The following is a 19,516-nucleotide window of genomic DNA, read 5'->3' as shown; positions in this document are numbered from 1 at the left end:
GTTCCCCGGGGGGCACTGTCCGGGACAGACCCGGAGCGGGGGTTCGGGGCCCAGAGGTTCCCCGGGGGGCACTGTCCGGGACAGACCCGGAGCGGGGGTTCGGGGCCCAGAGCTCCCCGGGGGGCACTGTCCGGGACAGACCCGGAGCGGGGGTTCGGGGCCCAGAGCTCCCCGGGGGGCACTGTCCGGGACAGACCCGGAGCGGGGGTTCGGGGCCCAGAGGTTCCCCGGGGGGCACTGTCCGGGACAGACCCGGAGCGGGGGTTCGGGGCCCAGAGGTTCCCCGGGGGGCACTGTCCGGGACAGACCCGGAGCGAGGGTTCGGGGCCCAGAGCTCCCCTGGGGGCACTGTCCGGGACAGACCCGGAGCGAGGGTTCGGGGCCCAGAGGTTCCCCGGGGGGCACTGTCCGGGACAGACCCGGAGCGGGGGTTCGGGGCCCAGAGGTTCCCCGGGGGGCACTGTCCGGGACAGACCCGGAGCGGGGGTTCGGGGCCCAGAGGTTCCCCGGGGGGCACTGTCCGGGACAGACCCGGAGCGGGGGTTCGGGGCCCAGAGGTTCCCCGGGGGGCACTGTCCGGGACAGACCCGGAGCGGAGGTTCGGGGCCCAGAGGTTCCCCGGGGGGCACTGTCCGGGACAGACCCGGAGCGGGGGTTCGGGGCCCAGAGGTTCCCCGGGGGGCACTGTCCGGGACAGACCCGGAGCGGGGGTTCGGGGCCCAGAGGTCCCCGGGGGGCACTGTCCGGGACAGACCCGGAGCGGGGGTTCGGGGCCCAGAGCTCCCCCGGGGGGCACTGTCCGGGACAGACCCGGAGCGGGGGTTCGGGGCCCAGAGGTTCCCCGGGGGGCACTGTCCGGGACAGACCCGGAGCGAGGGTTCGGGGCCCAGAGGTTCCCCGGGGGCACTGTCCGGGACAGACCCGGAGCGGGGGTTCGGGGCCCAGAGGTTCCCCGGGGGCACTGTCCGGGACAGACCCGGAGCGGGGGTTCGGGGCCCAGAGGTTCCCCGGGGGGCACTGTCCGGGACAGACCCGGAGCGGGGGTTCGGGGCCCAGAGGTTCCCCGGGGGGCACTGTCCGGGACAGACCCGGAGCGGGGGTTCGGGGCCCAGAGGTTCCCCGGGGGGCACTGTCCGGGACAGACCCGGAGCGGGGGTTCGGGGCCCAGAGGTTCCCCGGGGGGCACTGTCCGGGACAGACCCGGAGCGGGGGTTCGGGGCCCAGAGGTTCCCCGGGGGGCACTGTCCGGGACAGACCCGGAGCGGGGGTTCGGGGCCCAGGGTTTCCCCGGGGGGCACTGTCCGGGACAGACCCGGAGCGGGGGTTCGGGGCCCAGAGCTCCCCTGGGGGCACTGTCCGGGAGAGACCCGGAGCGGAGGTTCGGGGCCCAGGGTTTCCCCGGGGGGCACTGTCCGGGACAGACCCGGAGCGGGGGTTCGGGGCCCAGAGGCTCCCCTGGGGGCACTGTCCGGGACAGACCCGGAGCGGGGAGTTCGGGGCCCAGAGGTTCCCCAGGGGGCACTGTCTGGGACTGACTCAGAGCAGGGGTTCGGGGCCCAGAGCTCCCTTGGGGACACTCTACGGGACAGACCCGGAGTGGGAGTTCGGGGCCCAGAGCTCCTCTGGGGGCTGTCTATGGGACAGACCTGGGGTGGGGGCAAGGCTCAGATGGGTCTGAGTATGGGAGAGACTTGGGGTGACCGTGTTCATGCCAGAGGGTCCACTGGGGGCTCTGGAAGGGGCCAGGCTCGAGGTGGGGGTTGGTGAGACCCAGGGCACCCAGGGAGCACTAGATGCACGGTATGGGGTGTCTCTGAAGAGGCCAGATCCAGGGAGGGGGTGCTGAGGAGGAGTCCGAAAAGGGGCATAGTATGAGGTTGAGTCTGCAAGTATGTGTGTGGGGGGGTGTCTCTGGAAAAGGTCCTATGGGACAGAGAAGCATGGGGGGAAGGTAGCCTTTGGGTGCGGACAGCTAAGGGGTAGCTAACGGTTTGTGGGTAAAGTAGGGAGACACTGGGGATGGTGGGGGTGTTGATACTAGGGACACTAGGTGCTGGGACTGGTTGGGGACCCCGTGCGTGCAGTTGGGTGGGTACCAGCTTCTGCGTGGTGCTGGTGAGCATGTCACAACCAGGGTGCCAATCCTCCCCTCTCCCTGGAGCATCTCCCTACCACTTCTGTAAAGACAACCTGCTGCATTCAGGGCATGACCATCTTCAGAGCCCCAGTCCTTTCCTACTAACATGTAATGGATGCTTTTTGCTCCTTGTCCTTTGCTTTGCAGACACCCTATTGCCTGTCCCCTCTCTGCTAACTCAGCTGTCCTGACACCCTTCACGTTGCCTACCTAGCTTCTGCTTCTCCCAGAACGGTACCCGTTACATCTCTTGCTATGTGGTGCATTTGCGGCCAGCCATGATATCGTGTGTGTGTGTGTGTGTGTGTGTGTGTGTGCGCGCGTGTGTATATATACATACATATATTAACATTTTGGACCTGCCAGTGAACGCATCTAGTTGGAGTGTTTGAGCACGCCAGGCAGCTGCTTTCAGTGCCATCAAATAGAAAGACAGTGTTCAGATGCATTAAGGACAGCACCCTGTGCTGCAGGGAGATGGATGGTTGCTTATTTGCACTGGAGGGCAGCTGATGGTGCTTTTAGCACTGGTGAGAACCCATGGATAGACTAAGTACTGAAGACAGTTCCCAAGAAGTTGCAGTGTGTTTTCTCAGCCTGGTGTGATCCTTCTTGCCCATGGATTAAATTTTTTTGGGAGAAGGACCAAAAAAAAGTAGCATCCACTTTTCAGTTCTCATTATAAGGGTGGGAAAGAAGAATCTATACCTGTATAGTTAAATTTCACAAACATTTTCAAAGTCTCTAGATCATAAATGTTTGTCAAAACCACAACTCACAAAAAACAAAGTTCTCACACGTGAGTGTGATGTGTTTATTTTATACAATGCCATCTGTTTCTTATTGTACAAAGAGACACTAATGTTAAAATAAACCAAATTTAATACTGATACAAGAAAATATCTTTTTTCCCAACTCACAAATGATCTATGAATCTCACTGTCACTATATATCATTGAGGCCAAGAATTTAGTAGAATTCAAAGGAAAATAAGACTGTGTATGATAAGAGCAATCACAGTTACATGAGGTAAGATTGAAAACTTGTATGTATAACATCTCCTGCCTTCAAGGCATAGACTACACAGTGGTCGGCAAGATGTAGTATGAAACTACTCATACCAGCACATTAGTATTGCATAACTGTTCGCTACAGCTCCTTGTGTTTTCTCTTAAGCATCTGGGTTTGGCCACTGTCAGAGAAAGGATTCTGATTTAGATAAACCCCTAATCTGATCCACCAGAGCACTTCCTATACCAAAAGCAATGCATGCACAGTGCTTTAGACAGATGAAAAAAATCAGCCTTCTCCCAGGAATACAACAAGCTCTTATAACTCTGTAAACATGACCATAGGAATTAGACTTTAAACTCCTAATTCAATAAATCCAGTTATGGCATCTCTTGAAACTGTAATTTGTTAATGTACTGTATATAGCATTTGGTATTGCTGTATAGAAGGTAAATTATTTTACCTTCTTAGATGTAATGTGGCCACCCCCCATCAGTGTGGGAACTATAATTTTGAAAGTTCAGATTATCAATAAGATTCATACTTGTGCAATCTGTTAGTGTAATAACTCACCATCTCCCTGTCTTTCATTAGTAGAGCTGTTGCATATATTCAAATAATGCTCTCCATATAAGAGAGAATAAATTCAAATACACTCTGAGTTTAATTGAATTTCTCATCATAGGAATAACTCAGATGCTTGGAAATGTGTGGAGTTCCATGCATTGTTGTAGGCATGTTGGACTCATGTTTGTATGTGTGTATCTGGAGCGTTGCGTCTTCATATGCTATCTCCACTTAGTAGTGAGTATAAGATTGCATGACTTTCAAACTTGGATAGGGGAAGACCAACCAATCTTTAGGTAGGTGCGATGTACAAAAATAAGTATTGTTTTGGGATGAGAGTTATCTTACGACAGTTTGGCTAGAAAAGTATTCTCTTTATGTAATATGCCTAAAATAGAGCAAAAGGGTGAATTCAATAACATAGTTCTATTCCGAACAATAACATATTAACTCTTAAGGCACTGAATGTATCAGATCTGTACTTCCAGATTACAGTTGTGGGTACTGTAACTTCTTGGTTGGTTGTACGGTTGTTGCTGTTGTGCAGATACAACTGGCCAAGTAAACATAGAGCTATGCCTTTACCTCTGATTTTCATGCTTACATACAATTATCTTCAGATCACTGCCGTGGATCAAGGGTAATAAATGGTCCTAACATTGTAGCCATAGTCTATAATTAAAAATGCAAATCAAACCTCTTAGTCAAATGAGTTCTGACACCTTGTCTCAGTGTAATTGCAGGCCTACTCAATTTTTATCGCAGTACTTGGAGCAGTATTTTGTGTAGGGGGGAGTGAACCTATAGGCAGTTGCTTTTGCCTGTGACACTGAAACTGGAGAATGAATGTGGGGAAACATTAGCTAGTTGTGCAACGTATGTAGCTAGATATCTTTGGGGTGATGCCCTTTTATCATTGTGACTGTTTGGGATAAACAGTTTCTCTGACCTGCTTGTTTGGCAAGAGGAATGCTATCACTTTACTACACACTTTGGTTTTTGAGTTGACTTACCTTAATTAACCCATGACCACATATGCTTGTGATTTAATGGCAACCAGATGTTGAATAGTGTGAAAACACACCACATCAGGACACCTGTCTAGGTAATTTCACCTGTGGTTCATCATAATCAGATTTTAGACTTCACAAATTAAAATACTGTAATTTTTTTGTGTAAAGAAGGTTGGGGAGAAAATATTAGCTGTTAAATACTCATCATGAGACAGTCTTTGTTCCACTTGGCACCTGTAGGTTAGTCGTCTGTAGATCTCAGAACACTTTACAGTGGTGGGCATCTGTTCTACAGATGTGGAAGCTAAGTCATGCACAGGGATGGGGGGAGGGAGTGACTTGTCCAGAGCTGTGAACATAAGCCCATCTCCCATTGCCAGTGTACAAAGCTTTTCACTGACCCCTTGTGTGCACTTAATGACATGACTCACCTGTGTGTGGTCTTTGCATCCATGTCAGACCTATAGCCACTTCACACCTTATCACATACAGCCTTTCATGCTCCTAATGTGCTTGCATAGACACAACAAAAAGACTTAGTTGCTAGTAACTGGTAGCTGTAGTGTGGCATAAATTTGGTGTCTCTGGATCTGCAGGTTCACAAATGTTTTTTGTACCTGACTATCTCCAATGTCTGTTTCCTTGCTCACTACTAAAGACTTCCTTGAAAAGCACTTCCAAATTCTTTACGCCTGTTCAAGAGCGTAGTAACAGTAGCTGCTGCTATTTATCATGGTGTCTATTCTGCAGAAAAAAATTGGTTGTGGGGAAGGTAGAGGAACAGTTCGGAGGGCGGGGGGAGAAAAAGTGTAAATAGAAAAATACATACCACAATCTGTTATAGAAGAGAAGGAAGAGTGAAACCAGGAAGAGAAGAAAGCAAAAGAGATAATACACTGCACTTACAAATGTGTAAATCAGGAAGCTGACAATGTTACACTTAAGTGCAGGCCATAATAAACAGTGCACTGTTTAATACTTTAAATTCCACAGGGCCTGGCAACGCTGGTAAGATTTACTCAACACATGGTAAATACAGAAGTCCTGTCAGTTAACCTAAGAGCAGCCTTCCCAGCAAGTAGAACAGTTTCATAATCAAGTTCTAGCCTTCCTTTTGAAGTAAGATTATGAGCAGCCGCTCTCACGATGGCAGTGAATTTCCATCCACATTAAGGCTTTAAAACATTTTCAGCATTTAATTTCTGGCGCATTGAGAACTTCCCTTAAAATAACCTTAATTGCAGTGAAGCAGGATCTACTGGAAACCTCCCATTTGATTGTCAGGGAGAGCAAAACAGTATTTTTTCCCCTGTAGTTGCATTGCAGTATTACACAGCTCTTAGCTTAGTTTAACCTCCCCTTTATCCTTTCCAGAGTCAAGAATAAATAGTGCTGTCAATGCTCTGGTGAGCATTCTTGTCTTTAATAAAAGTTGGGATTGGATGTGGGAGTAGTAGGGGAGTTAAGTGGTTGTTTTTTTTTCCTTGAAGGGCTGTGGTAGTGGTAAAAGATACAAAATTACAGGTTGTGGAGACCAAAGTATTGGCAGTTAAGTAAAGCCAGTATGGGCTTCTGGTTGTAGTTCATATTACTGAGTAGACCAGGATTCTGACTTGTAGGAATTTCCTAAAATGACATTCTTGCCAGCAAACTAGATGAAATTCTTGCAGGACTTGCATGCCTCATGTCACATAGCAATGGAAATGAATGGCACTGGAATGGTTTTTAGGAATTTTCTAATGTTTGAGAAGATGATTCTTGCTGGAAACATCCAGTATACCCAAACATCCAGTATACCCTTGCTGGAAACATCCAGTATTCCCCTGCGACTTAATGATGCTAATTGACGGGATCTTTGTTTCATTGAATGGTTTTTCCCAGCTTACATAATGATTTCTTTGTTTGATCAGTGTTTCCACTAGTTTAGACAGGCTTGATGATGTAATTCCAAAGTGAGGATCATGTTATTGTGTGACATCAGGAGCCCATCTCCTGGAGGAAGAGAGTCATCACACTCCTACCCTGACTAATAAAGAACAAAACGAAAAAATATATTTTGAACAGAATTGTCTTGTGGTGATTTGATACAGCTTAGGAATTCTGATGGATTCTATGGAGTTGTTAGTGGAGTTCATGGAAAGGGTGTGTTAGCAATTGTTGCATTTGGAGCCATAGTAAAATTGCAGAATTCCCCCAGGATTGGTGTTTAAGTGACAGGGAGAGTCTGAGGGGTCATCGCTGGTTCTGGGGGCTGAGTGGTGGGGAGCCATGTGGCACTGCTGTTGCGGGTGTATGTGCCAAAGAGAAGGTCTGCACCTGAGAGACGTTATGATAGTGGCAGTACTTGGACATCAATCAGTTTCTATGGGCTTAAAAAACCTGGGGGTTCAGTAGCTGCGTCAGTGACCAAAAGAGGCACTCAGCTGGACCTGTAACATCCCTACGTGGTTTTTTCCCCCTGCAGTCTGACTTTGGATGACGGAATCCAATTTAATCTATCTGCATTGCTTGCTGTGCAAAGCACACAGCCAGACATAGCAGCCCTCTTGCTGGCTCTGTAGGCAAGTGAACCTTTGCTTTAGTATATGAACTAGCTATTCTCCAAACCATAGGCTGTGACAACACCACTTCTAGCCTCTTGTGAAGGCCTGTAATTTCCTGAATCACAGACCAGCTGCAAAAGCCTATTGCTTTTATCATGTCACTGATATTACTCTGTTACCAAACAAGACACAAGCTAACGTTAAAAGCAGTAGAATACCTGCCAGATTGGCAGGAGGGACATGGCATCATTTGTGGGGTAGGTCCTGAATTAAAAGCTGGAAATGCGCTTTGGTTTCACGAATCTGCAAGATTGCTGCATACGTTCGATTGGCTCCAGCCCAGCTCGAAATGGCTTGTTTTGTGCTAGGCTCGAAGTGCATTCCTGGAAGCTTTGCTGTCTGTTCATTAGCTAATTGTACTCCCTCCCCATCTCCCATCCTAAACTAGGGCTTCATCCTGCTCTTGCTGATGAGCAGAAGTTTATAATGCGGGGAATATGTTTTCTCCCTCCTATCCCCTTCCTGTTTTTATTCAACACACTTCTTGTAGCAAGAGACTGTGCACATTGGTTCCTGCAGTAACCCAGGTCAACCTTCCAAAGTGCATGTAATCTCGTGGGTGCTCTGTCAGATGATGATGCATACCGTTGCCAAACATGTATCTACGTAGGCACATATGTATAGTAAGAACATGATTGATGTCTGCTTTGCCTATAACTTGAAATCAGAGTACAGTGCTAGTTATTGGGAATAGATACTGGTAACAGGCAGCAATAGTTAATCATAAATTGAAGGAAGCTTGATGGGCACCATCCCTTGTGCGAGAGAGGGTTTCGGATCAGGTGGCTTCCCTGGGGTTCTTTAAGGACAAGCTTGGTATTGGATATCTGACAGGTGTGAGGAGCTATCAGGTGCTTTAATCTACTGAAGGAAGCTGGTGTCTGATTTTTTTAGCAGGTGCAGTTGAGGTTTTCAGAAAGTGTGGATTTTCCCTACTGAGGGATATGAGGGTATCTGCAGCTGACTTGCTTTTGGCACTAAGCTCCTCCTTGCTATTTGATACGTTTCCCCTCTTCCCTTGCTGTTACAGGATTTCTTTTGCTGTACTGTTTGCTAGTGCTTGTTGGCTATGTGTAAGAATTAAATTTTAATGCTTGCCTTTTGAAACTGCAGTGGAGTCTCCCATTTCCTGTTTAAAGTTACTTTTAAAATGTTGAAAAGGCTTTTAAGATCCCCGGATGATTAACAGACTGTATTGAAAACAAACCAGTCAGAGGTATCTGCAAAGCAAAGAATCCATTTCAGTCTGATTGTTCGCAAGTGTATTTGTACATGCAGACTCTTACATTCTCCACAACTTGGGGCCATGAAACAGTCTTACTCTTTTACAGTGATCTCAGCTATAGATCTTCCAGTACTCGGAAATGTGACCATTTTCCTTGAGTCTTAATACACACTTTTTTGCTTGTTGGGGGTAAAGCTACCAGTTGCAATGATGATTTGCTCTCCTGACAGAGGATCAGTTTGGATGGGTCATTTTCCCCCACTTTATGCTGCTACCTATTCTAGATGTGTCTGTAATTTACCAGCAAGAACTTGTCATGATGTGTTGCAGGCAGCCAGCCATCACTTGCAAAATGTATTAAGGATTCTGAGAAGTGAATCTGGAAAGGAATGTCACTCAGCTTTCTTTTTGTGCTTCTGGAAAAGAGCAACAAGATTATATGCAAACCAATAGAGCAATTTGCAAGGTTGTTATCTAAATAAAATCCATGGGATTGAATTTAAGGCTGCTTAAATTCTTGTTGCAGTTGTAGGAATCCTAAAATTCTGTGGACAGTCCAGACTTTTTCACAAGATCATTCATTATATTATCTCTTCAACACCTTCTATCTTGTCATTGCAGAATATGGTGTCTGTGAGAACTTACGGAAACTGGAGGTCACTGGAGTGTCCTGTCGAGATGTCTATGCCAAACGTAAGTGAAGTCAGTGCAGGTCTATGTGCTCCTGATCTGGTTTAGTTCCATTTTTACAAATGAATTTTTCAATGAATATTCTGAACATTTGAAACACAGACCCTGTCTGTCTTGGCACAGATTGTAATGAGTTTGGCTCCCATACCATTTTAACACCAGACAGATATCAAGAATTGCTGTGTTTCTTTCACTGGAAGAAACCAGAATCTGAGGGTCTCTGGATATTAGTTTGTGACTAGCATGTTTAGTAACTGGTAACAGCTCAGGCAAATCTGATGAGAGCTTTTAATCTGTGTGTAGGATTTTTAAAGTATCTTCAATTGTTTGGTTTTGTTTGCTCCTTACAGATCTGGCCAGTGGGTAACCTGTATTAATCGCAGTAGGTTTTATCTTTGTATGGTCTTCTAACAAAGTCCCACTCCCTTTCCCCAATGTAATCTACTGCTGTTCACTGATACAGTACATTGGGGAAATGTTTCTTTGTACAGCACCTATTACCGCTTGACACACACAAGGGGGAGAGGGAGGTTATCTGTTCCTTTACTTCCCTCACCTGCCCCCAACATTCCAAAACTACTCCTGCAGAACAAGGGGGTCCCGACTGTGGTGGGCCTGCATAGTATCATCCACAATTGTTGCTAGGACACATCTCCAAATAAGCAGCGGCTGCCCATGCATTCTGGTGGATGTTGCCACTTTCATGTAAGTGCTTTACAAATGCAAACTCCTTGGTTATCACTAGCCCGCTGGGAGGTAGCTGAGTTTTATCCTTTTTGTACAGTGGGGAAGGAGGAGGAAGAGGCAGCTAGAGTTGTTAGCTCTTGGTTAATTGAATAGTTGACTAGCCGCATGAATTCCTAGCATTTAGTCGACTATTCTATAGTCCCCGGGGGCAGGGCTGGCGGCCAGTGTGTTCCTGCCTCACTCTGAGGAGCTCCCTGCCACCCTGTGCTGCTGCCAGGAGGGAGATGGTCCATGAGGAGAGACAGTTTAAAAACCAGGTCCCTCGCAGACTGGTACAGAGACAGCAGCAGCCCCTGTCTGAGTGCTCCACGGACAGAGGCTGCTGGGCAGGAGAGAGAGCGGGTGAGGCTGCCACAAAGCAGCCTCTGTCTGCGGCGGCCAGGGCTGGGACCCCCCACGGCCAGAGGCTCTGGCAGCAGTCCCTATCCATGGGGGGCTGGGACCCCCTGCAAACAGGGGCTGTTGCTGCAAAGCAGCCTCTGCCCATGGCAGGCCCAGGCTTGCCGCAAGCAGAGACTGCTCTGCGGTTGCCTCCCCCCCCCCCCCCCCCCCAAACACTGTTGCTTCTGATAGAGGTAGCAGCATGGGAGGGGGGTGCAGGCGGCACGCAGAGCCCAGTCAGCAGCACTGGCTCCTGTTTCCCTCCCCCCTTGTGCCTCTGATTCAGAGGCAGCAGGGGGGTGGGAATGCAAGTAGTCAATTAGATTAACGAATTAGCCTAGGCTAATCAGTTAATCAACTACTCGTTCAAATCCCTAGAGGCAATACAGGCAGATTCAGCATAACCCTGAACTGGCATTTGAATGCTGGAGTCCCCTGCTTAGTAAGCTCAAGCTGCCCCTCCTACTTAGTGGTCAGAGACTACATTGGCTGGATCAGTTGCAGGTAGGCAGCTGGGGGCGCTTGCTTCAACCCCAGCAGCAAGCTGGCTGACACCAGCCCCACAGTCCTGAATTGGTCTGTCCTTGCCACCAAAATCAGGGAACCCATGGGTTTTATGGGTCTCAAAGGCTGATGCTGAATCCGTCTAGGAGGGAATGGAACAACTGCAGGTCTTCAGGAAATCACTAGTGACAAACTGTTGGCCCTTATAGACAGTTCCAAGGCCCTTATAGACAGGGGCTCAGCTCGTTAAAAATGTTTCCCTTCGTAGGTCACCACTGTGAGAGTCTTGATTATGCTTAGCCATCCCCAGGATGGCTGACTCCTTTCAAATGGGTGTGGTGCTTCATCTTGCTGTCAAAAGCAATGGTGACCTGGTGCATCAAACCTTAATGGTGGGAGCTAGATATCCTGTCGCTGTATGGTCTTGACCATGTAACTTCACTGTGCCTCAATTTCCCTATCTAAAATGAGAAGGGAACCACTTACTTCCCTGGGAGACTACTCAGGGCAACTCGAGTGTACGTAGTGCTTAGAAAATAACTGTGGGGAATTTTCTTGCTCTTCTTTGCTGTGCAGTTTGGCTTCCATTACAGCTAGAGTCATATTAGTTACAAGCTGTCTATTAATCATGTACCTGCTATGGTCCTGTTTGTGCAGTTTCTTTACACGTCGAAGCACCTCCCAATGTGGTTAATACCTTTAGTCTCCTTCCAGGTAGAAGGTCCTTGGTGAGCATTTAACACTGTAGAACACAGTGTTTTGCCTGCAGAAAGCATACCTCTAGTCCATTTCTAAATAAACAAGCTTCTTACTGCCTATCTGACAATCTGAGTCCTGACCTGCATAGTTTCTCCAGGCTTCTGCCATGTCAAAACACTTGTCAGCTCATTCCACCTTTCCTGAACCTTACCCTGATTTGCAGGGATGTGAAATCCTTGGCTTGTGGTCAGTTTTTAGATTCAGCAAACATCTGTTTACAAACTTAAGGGTACTTTCCTGCTCAGCTATCCTGAAAGGATTACCTGGTGGTGTGCTCTCATTCTCTAGTGTCGTGCAGAACTTTTTAGTTGCAGTAAAATTTATTTGGGACTGTTGGCAGAATTCAGACTTCATGGTTCAAACAATGAATGCTTGTTCTACACCCTACACTAAGAGAATTAGGAATAAAGCCAAACCCAAGATCTAGATTGTGTTTTTGATAACCAATGGCTGGATGGAGGCATGAAAAGAGCCAAAAATCTTCAGTTATGTCCTGCATAACACCACTCGGAATTTGTTTGGTGACATCAGTAACTTATGTTCTGAATTCTGCTGAGTGGCTGATCTGTGTTGGGGAGTGAAGGGCGCCTTTCTGTCTGGTTGATTCAGATTAACGTTATCAGAGGGAAATGAGCTTCTCTGGTACTTACCCTGCTATGTCTGTCCAGGTATAAATCCACGAGTGAAGTCGGGGCGTTTTATGAAAATCCTTCCCGACTACGAACACATGGAGTACAGAGATGTTTACACCTGCCGTACGTACCTCCATTAGCAAACGCTTTCTGCACTGAGCACGCACGTGGCACTGCATGGCGTGTGGAGTTACTGCAAACAAACTGCCTTGGGAGCAGAATATGGAGACCTGGTCACCCAGGCTTTCCCATGACTTGGTTCTTAGGAACTTTGAGGTGATGCCTTAGGTAGCGTGGCCAGTTGTAACCTAGGGGGAGTAGTACTCACCCCTCAGAGGTGCTGGAAGAGCATCCTCTTGATGTTTTAGACTGGTAGAAACTAATTAGGTACAGGGAGCAGATGCTTTCCAGAGCAGTGGGCTTGCGTGTGCTTTGGAGAGGCGGAAACTACTCACATTGCTCCTGAGACCAACTCTCCCCAACACTATCCAGCCCCATAAATGACACTATTAGGCTCTAGCTGAGTGGTTCTTGATCTAGTTACCATTGTGGGCCACATTCAATACAATCTGTATGACCCTGAGAATGTCACATGGGCTCAGCTCTGAGCTGAGTGGGTTGCAATCTGAAAACCTGCTGCTCTAGATTTTGTCCCGTCCCTCTGGATGAGTCTAAGAGGATGTCTCTGCCCACACCCAAAAAAAGCTGATCCTTAATGTTCCCAGCTTTGTCATAACGATGGTCCGTTCTGCAACTTTCCTTTAGTTTTCTCTGAACTGTAGTCCCCTCTCTCTGGTGTCTTAGTCCTGGTCTACACTAGGGAGTTATTTCAGAATAACTCCCCTTATTTTGAAATAACAAGCAAGGTCCAATCTACAAAACCTGTTATTTTGAAACAACCAGCCTGTTATTTCAAAATAAGAACTGCTTTCGACAAGGAATAATGCAAATTTTGAAATAGTTATTTCGAAATAGCGGTAGAGTGGATGCTCTGCTGCTGTTTCGAAAGAACCACTCCCCAGAGTCATTCAAACTAGTTTCTCCTCAGTGCTTCCAGAGCCTCTAAGTTGAGGTAGCATGTCCACATTAATGGAGCCTGCCTCGGACGAATTTTGAGGCTTCCCCATAATGTGGACATGCTATTGTGAAAGTTATTTTGGGAGTGTAGACATGCCCTGGGTGAGATCACTGGACATCAGCTTGAGGCATGTCATTTAGAGAGGGGAATGCCTGCTTCGTTCCTCCTCATAAAATAAACTCTGGACTTCAAGATTTGTATTTAATCCTAATAAAGGGAAGTTTCCTAAGACAGGCCGTGTGATGAGTTGTCACAGATGCCTTTGAGACTGTCCCTTGATGGACTGATCATACCACTAAGCCCACCCTCCCTTTATCAATGAAAGAGGCATGCATGGCTGTTGTCCCTTCAGCCCCACAGGTAACAATAATTAACACTGGTTTTGTTGATAAGTTATTTCCTTAAGTATAAAACGTCGGATTTAAGTGGTTTCAAATTATGACAGGTCAAAGTTACTAAGCAAAATAAAACACACCAGCTAAGCTAGTTACATGCAGTTGCTTGCCTTAACAGTTGTTTTAATCCTCTTTTTTCACAAAGTAGGCAGCCACCTAGTTTGGGTCTGATTCTTCCTACTGTTCAGTCTGTTGTCCTCCGCAGTCATCTTGGTGGTAAGCAAAGGGTGTCTTGGTTTCTCCTGCTGGCCAGCTTCCCTGATGTCTCATGCCTGACCTATAAATAGATTTTGCCCCAAGGCAGGAATCCTTTGAATTTAGCTTCAACCCTTCCTCCACCGCCAGGGAAAAGTGCCATATTCAAAATGGGTTCCAGCATCAGGTGACTGGGCCAGCTGTTTTTGTAGGATTTACCATTGTCCAGGCGTACAGGGAAAGACTATTTACAGATGATTGTTTTGAATACTGTTAATGGCTTTCAGTAGCACATCTAGATAGATAAATGGGTTTATTCTTCCTATTTGTAATGTCACATGCAAGAATGATACATGCACACAAATAAAATATACGCATTCAGGGGACTGCAAACTGTCCAGTGATAGGTTAGATGTTCCAATTTGCGTAAGACATTGGTTCTGCTTATCCATATTCAAAACCATATTTCCATTAAAAATATGGGGGTGCAACATCACAGGCCATACTGGATCAGAGCAGTGGTCAATCTTGTCCAGTCTTTAGACAATGCCCAGTGCTAAATGCTTCAGAGGGAATGACTGGAACAAGGCAATTGAATGATCTAGCCTCTGTCAGTGTCAGTCCAGAACCTGGAGCATGGATCTGCATCCCAGGCCATCTTGGCTAATAGCCATGGATGGATTTATCGCCTGTAGGGAGAGATCCTGAAATATAAGCTTGATGGAATGGGAACTCTGCCAGTGTGTAAATGAGCACTGGGGTCTTCCACTTATGTGCATCCAGAAAATCTGAACGTGTTTAGGAATGAAAATTATACTAGAAAGCCCCAGGACTGCTGCTCAAGTGACCTTTACGCTCAAGTTTCCTTGGGTGCATGGAGCTTATTGAAAATACTGAGTGACCCTGGAGTCATGTGGTTCATCTGCAGGCAGTAAATTAGGGGTCACCTTGACTTTGCAACCTTCTGGTTAAGGATGTTAAAGCACAGTTATTTGGCTAATTGTGTAGTTGATACCCCTTGCTTGCCACAAATTGTGTCTTGGTTTCTCCTGCTGGCCAACTCCCCTATTGTTTCATTCCTGACCTATAAATAGATTTTGCCCCAAAGCAGGAATTTGTATCAAATACACGATTAGTTGATAAGGGGGCCGCTCTGTAGAGCCGCAGCGGGGGTAGCTCCTGGAGTCAGCTCAAGCCGGGACCAAGCAGTCCTGGCTCGCGCCGGCTCTGGACTGTTGCAGCTCTGCTTTTTTTTAATGTGGCAAGAGCCCCCCTACTGCACCCCCCCACCCCCGGCTCTTATATTTAAAATGCAGAGGCGCAGCGATCCCAGACGGGTGTGAGCTGGGACTGCTTGGTTCCGGCTCGCGCTGGTTCCAGGAACCATACGCACTGCAGTTCTGCATTTGAAATGTGCTTCGCTTACAGGGAACACGGGGTATGAGAACTTAAATTGATCTCAATATTTAAGGCTTTTTAATTTTTTTATTTTAAAAGTGTAAAACTGAATTTTGCCAAGCCGATTTAATCCATGGCCCCCTCTGCTTTTAATGCTGAGTGTGTTTAGAGACCATCACAAGGGATGCAGATAAACTCACATAGATCTATGGAGACGCAATGGTCTTGTTTGTCGTACTCTGACTTGATCTGAATGACATGGTCTGTCACTTTATCCAAACCAAGTGCCATCCTTGTGCTATGGGAAAACTACAAATTCACTTTTTTGTTGTTGTCGTTGCAAAATTTGAGTCTCTGTACAGTCCTCTGCTCTGTTAGCACATTTCTCATGAAGCCCGAATACCTTTCTAAGCTCAGGTCTCCGTAGTATTTTGGAGCCTGTGACGTGCATCTCCAACAAACAGCCCTTTCTCCATGAGTGTACATAACCTTCATAACTGTTAATGCAGCAAGGATTTAATGCTGTCTTGGCTGCAGCAAGGTGAGATTTGGATCTAACTAATGAACTTGAGTGAGAAACCAGTTTGGCTTGGTACTTGGGGTGTGCATAAAGCCAGCTTTGCCATCTCTGAGGATGAGCGCATGGTCATTTTGCAGAGGTGGGTAATCCGGGATGGAGCTACTAACTCATTTATGTTTGGGATTGTGGCTTCCTGCCATGTGCTAACATGTGGTGTGGATGCTGTGAACTCACCTGCACTAAAGAGTTAAAAGCGACCATTTGGTTTCAGCCAAACTGGGAGGGTTTGAAGTAGCCCTTGAGCTGATAACTTCAGTGAGAGCTAGAAGTGAAGTGGCCTATGAGTGACCCGTCCATAAAAGGAACCAGTAATGATCATGTCTCAATTGCTTCAGGGGGTAGCCACGTTAGTCTGTACAGGATAAACTTAAAAAACAAAAAACAACAAATGGTCTGGTAGCACTTTATAGACTAACAAAATGTGTCGATGGTATCATGAGCTTTTGTAGGCACAGCCACTTCTTCAGATGACTGGAGTTGGTCCTTGGATGCACCCTCCAGCCAGATCTCCACCTTGAAGGAAGTGACATAGGAGCAGGCTGCCCCACAGGAATCTGAATTGCTTTACAGATTTAGTGAATAACTGGTATGAGTGTGTCATTTTCAACAGCTCCAACGTTGGGTTTCATGCTGTTCCCCCAATGGCAAACCTCTTAGTTGTTCCCCCAGCCTCCCAAATTACTGACTGTTGATGCCTGTTTGCTCGGCAGGTGAGCCTTAAAGAACTAAACACTGAATCGCAGGGTTGATCTAAGCTCCTTTCATTTGTTCCCAGCTCCTCTTGCCCTGGAGACTGGAGTTTTCAGTGAAATGTGCAGCATCTAGTACTTGTGATCAGGCAGTAGAAGCCAGATGCTGCTGCAAGAACTTTTAGTTAGCATTCATGGTATCTGAAGTGGTCCCCATCCTCTTCTGACAGGTGTCCCCAAGACTAAAACTGCTTTCTGTGTCATGTCCCAGCTGTGTAGATCTCACTTGGCTGAATTATTCTGAATTGGGTCAGTAACGTTATCTTTATTTCTCTTACCTGATTGTAGGTGGATAACACTGATACTGGAGCTTACCCAAGCAAATTCTCTCCCAAGGGAGTTGGGGGCTTGTGCTGCCTCCTGTCCCTTCCCTGACTGAATACAATCCCTTTTCCAATTGCCCTCCCCTTTGAGGTTGACAGCCTGATGGCCCTGTGAATGATGGGTCACAGTCAGTTTCCAGCAGAAGTGTTGCTGGGTTTGTGTACGTGAGGGAATATCTATCCCACTTTAAACTCACACCCTCGCTCAGTTTGCAATAGCTTCCCTGTGTACACAAGCCCTCTGTAACAGACCTCACCCCAGTTGGCGCTAATTGGTCACCCCTCGTTGGCTGTCTGTGTAAGCTGCTGAGACCAGACACCTCCATCACCCTACTGAAGGTAGCTTCTGGCCACATGCATTGGGGCCAGAAAAGCTGAACCAGAGCCTGGATAACCAGAAGGAGATCCCTACACAGATTCCCTGGATGGGGACAGGGAACTCTATCCCAAGGGGATCCCTCTAACTCTGTACCAAGTTTGCAGACAATATTAAGCTGCTCAAGATAGTTAAGACCAAAGCAGACTGTGAAGAACTTTAAAAAGATCTCTCCAAACTAAGTGACTGGGCAACAAAATGGCAAATGAAATGTAATGTGGATAAATGTAAAGTAATGCACATTGGAAAAAATAACCCCAACTATACATATAATATGATGGGGGCTAATTTAGCTACAACTAATCAGGAAAGAGATCTTGGAGTAGTCGTGGATCGTTCTCTGAAAATGTCCACGGAGTGTGCAGTGGCAGTCAAAAAAGCAAACAGGATGTTAGAAATCATTAAAAAGGGGTAACGAATAAGACAGAATATCTTATTGCCATTATATAAATCCCTGGTACACCCACATCTGGAATACTACGTACAGATGTGGTCTCCTCATCTCAAAAAAGATATACTGGCGTTAGAAAAGGTTCAGAGAAGGGCAACTAAAATTATTAGGGGTTTGAAACGGGTCCCATGTGAGGAGATTAAAGAGAGTGGAACTTTTCAGCTTGGAAAAGAGGAGACTGAGGGGGGATATGATAGAGGTCTATAAAATCATGAGTGGTGTGGAGAAAGTGAATAAGGAAAAGTTATTTACTTGTTCCCATAATATAAGAACTAGGGGCCACTAAATGAAACTAATGGGCAGCAGGTTTAAAACAAATGGAAGTTCTTCTTCACACATTACATAGGGGTTATGTCTAGACTGGTATGATTTTCCGCAAATGCTTTTAACGGAAAAGTTTTTCTGTTAAAAGCATTTGTGGAAAAGAGCGCCTAGATTGGCACGGACGCTTTTCCGCAAAAGCACTTTTTGCGGAAAAGCGTCCGTGCCAATCTAGATGCGGTTTTGCGCAAGAAAGCCCCGATTGCCATTTTCGCCATCGGGGCTTTTTTGCGCAAAACAGTTTTCAGCTGTCTACACTGGCCCTTTTGCACAAAAGCATTTCCGGAAAAGGGCTTTTGCCCGAACGGGAGCAGCATAGTATTTGCGCAAGAAGCACTGATTTCAGACAGTAGAAAGTCAGTGCTTTTGCGCAAAATCAAGCGGCCAGTGTAGACAGCTGGCAAGTTTTTCCGCAAAAGTGGCCGCTTTTGCAGAAAAACTTGCCAGTCTAGACACAGCCAGTCAGTCTGTGGAACTCCTTGCCTGAGGAGGTTGTGAAGGCTAGGACTATTACAGGATTTAAAAGAGAACCTCCATGAATGTATCTAGTTAAGTCCATTAATGGCTATTAGCCAGTATGGGTAAGGAATGGTGTCCCCGGCCTCTATTTGTCAGAGGATGGAGATGGGTGGCAGGAGAGAGATTGCTTGATCATTACCTGTTCAATTCACTCCCTCTGGGACACCTGGCATTGGTCACTGTCGGTAGACAGGATACTGGGCTGGATGGACATTTGGTCTGACCCAATATAGCCATTCTTGTAGGTACAAAGAGGGGAGGAGGAGCCAATTGGAAAGTGGGGGGGGAGAGGAGGCTGCTTCCATCCAGAATTAAGAGAGAGCTTGCAGATTCGTCCTCAGTCTTTCCATCTTTCAGAATCATAGTTGTAACTAACCAGGCCTTGACTGTAGAGAAAGCACATGTTGGGCTGACTGAGGTTCAGCCACGCAGTGCTGCTGCAGGGGGCGCTCTGCCCCTCCCAGTGGCGACAATCTGAACCAAAGCCATTGTGGTGGGAAGCCCAGATGTTATCACTTTTCCTGGAGACTTGCTTTAAAAACAAAAGAAATAGAGCTTCCCCCCACCTTAAGATGCAGATAACTGAGGGTATGTCTACACTACCCTCCTAGTTCGAACTAGGAGGGTAGTGTAATGTAGGCATACCGCACTTGCAAATGAAGCCCGGGATTTGAATTTCCCGGGCTTCATTTGCATAAGCGGGGAGCCGCCATTTGTAACACCCCGCTGGTTCGAACCCCGTGCAGCGCGGCTACACGGGGCTCGAACTAGGTAGTTCGAACTAGGATTCCTATTCCGAACTACCGGTACACCTGCAGTGTCCTCGAGGTGTACCGGTAGTTCGGAATAGGAATTCTAGTTC

The 19,516-nt window shown here is 47.1% G+C and overlaps 1 protein-coding gene across 2 annotated transcripts in view; it reads left to right on the top strand.

Moving 5' to 3' along the window:
* Window positions 1-19,516, top strand: part of FBXO31 (F-box protein 31) — a 50,527-nt gene that overhangs the window by 1,139 nt on the left and 29,872 nt on the right. The window contains exons 2-3 of one of the 2 annotated variants that reach the window (XM_075939930.2): window positions 9,178-9,249; window positions 12,306-12,392. In XM_075939930.2, coding sequence (XP_075796045.2) covers window positions 9,178-9,249; window positions 12,306-12,392 — 159 coding nt within the window. The remainder of the gene's footprint in view (window positions 1-9,177; window positions 9,250-12,305; window positions 12,393-19,516) is intronic. The other variant, XM_075939931.2, reaches the window with a different exon arrangement.

The sequence above is a fragment of the Pelodiscus sinensis genome, chromosome 12 (genome assembly GCF_052426305.1).
Source record: "Pelodiscus sinensis isolate ZL-2025 chromosome 12, ASM5242630v1, whole genome shotgun sequence".
Lineage (NCBI taxonomy): Eukaryota > Metazoa > Chordata > Testudines > Trionychidae > Pelodiscus > Pelodiscus sinensis.
This window is presented reverse-complemented; position numbering and strand designations above follow the sequence as displayed.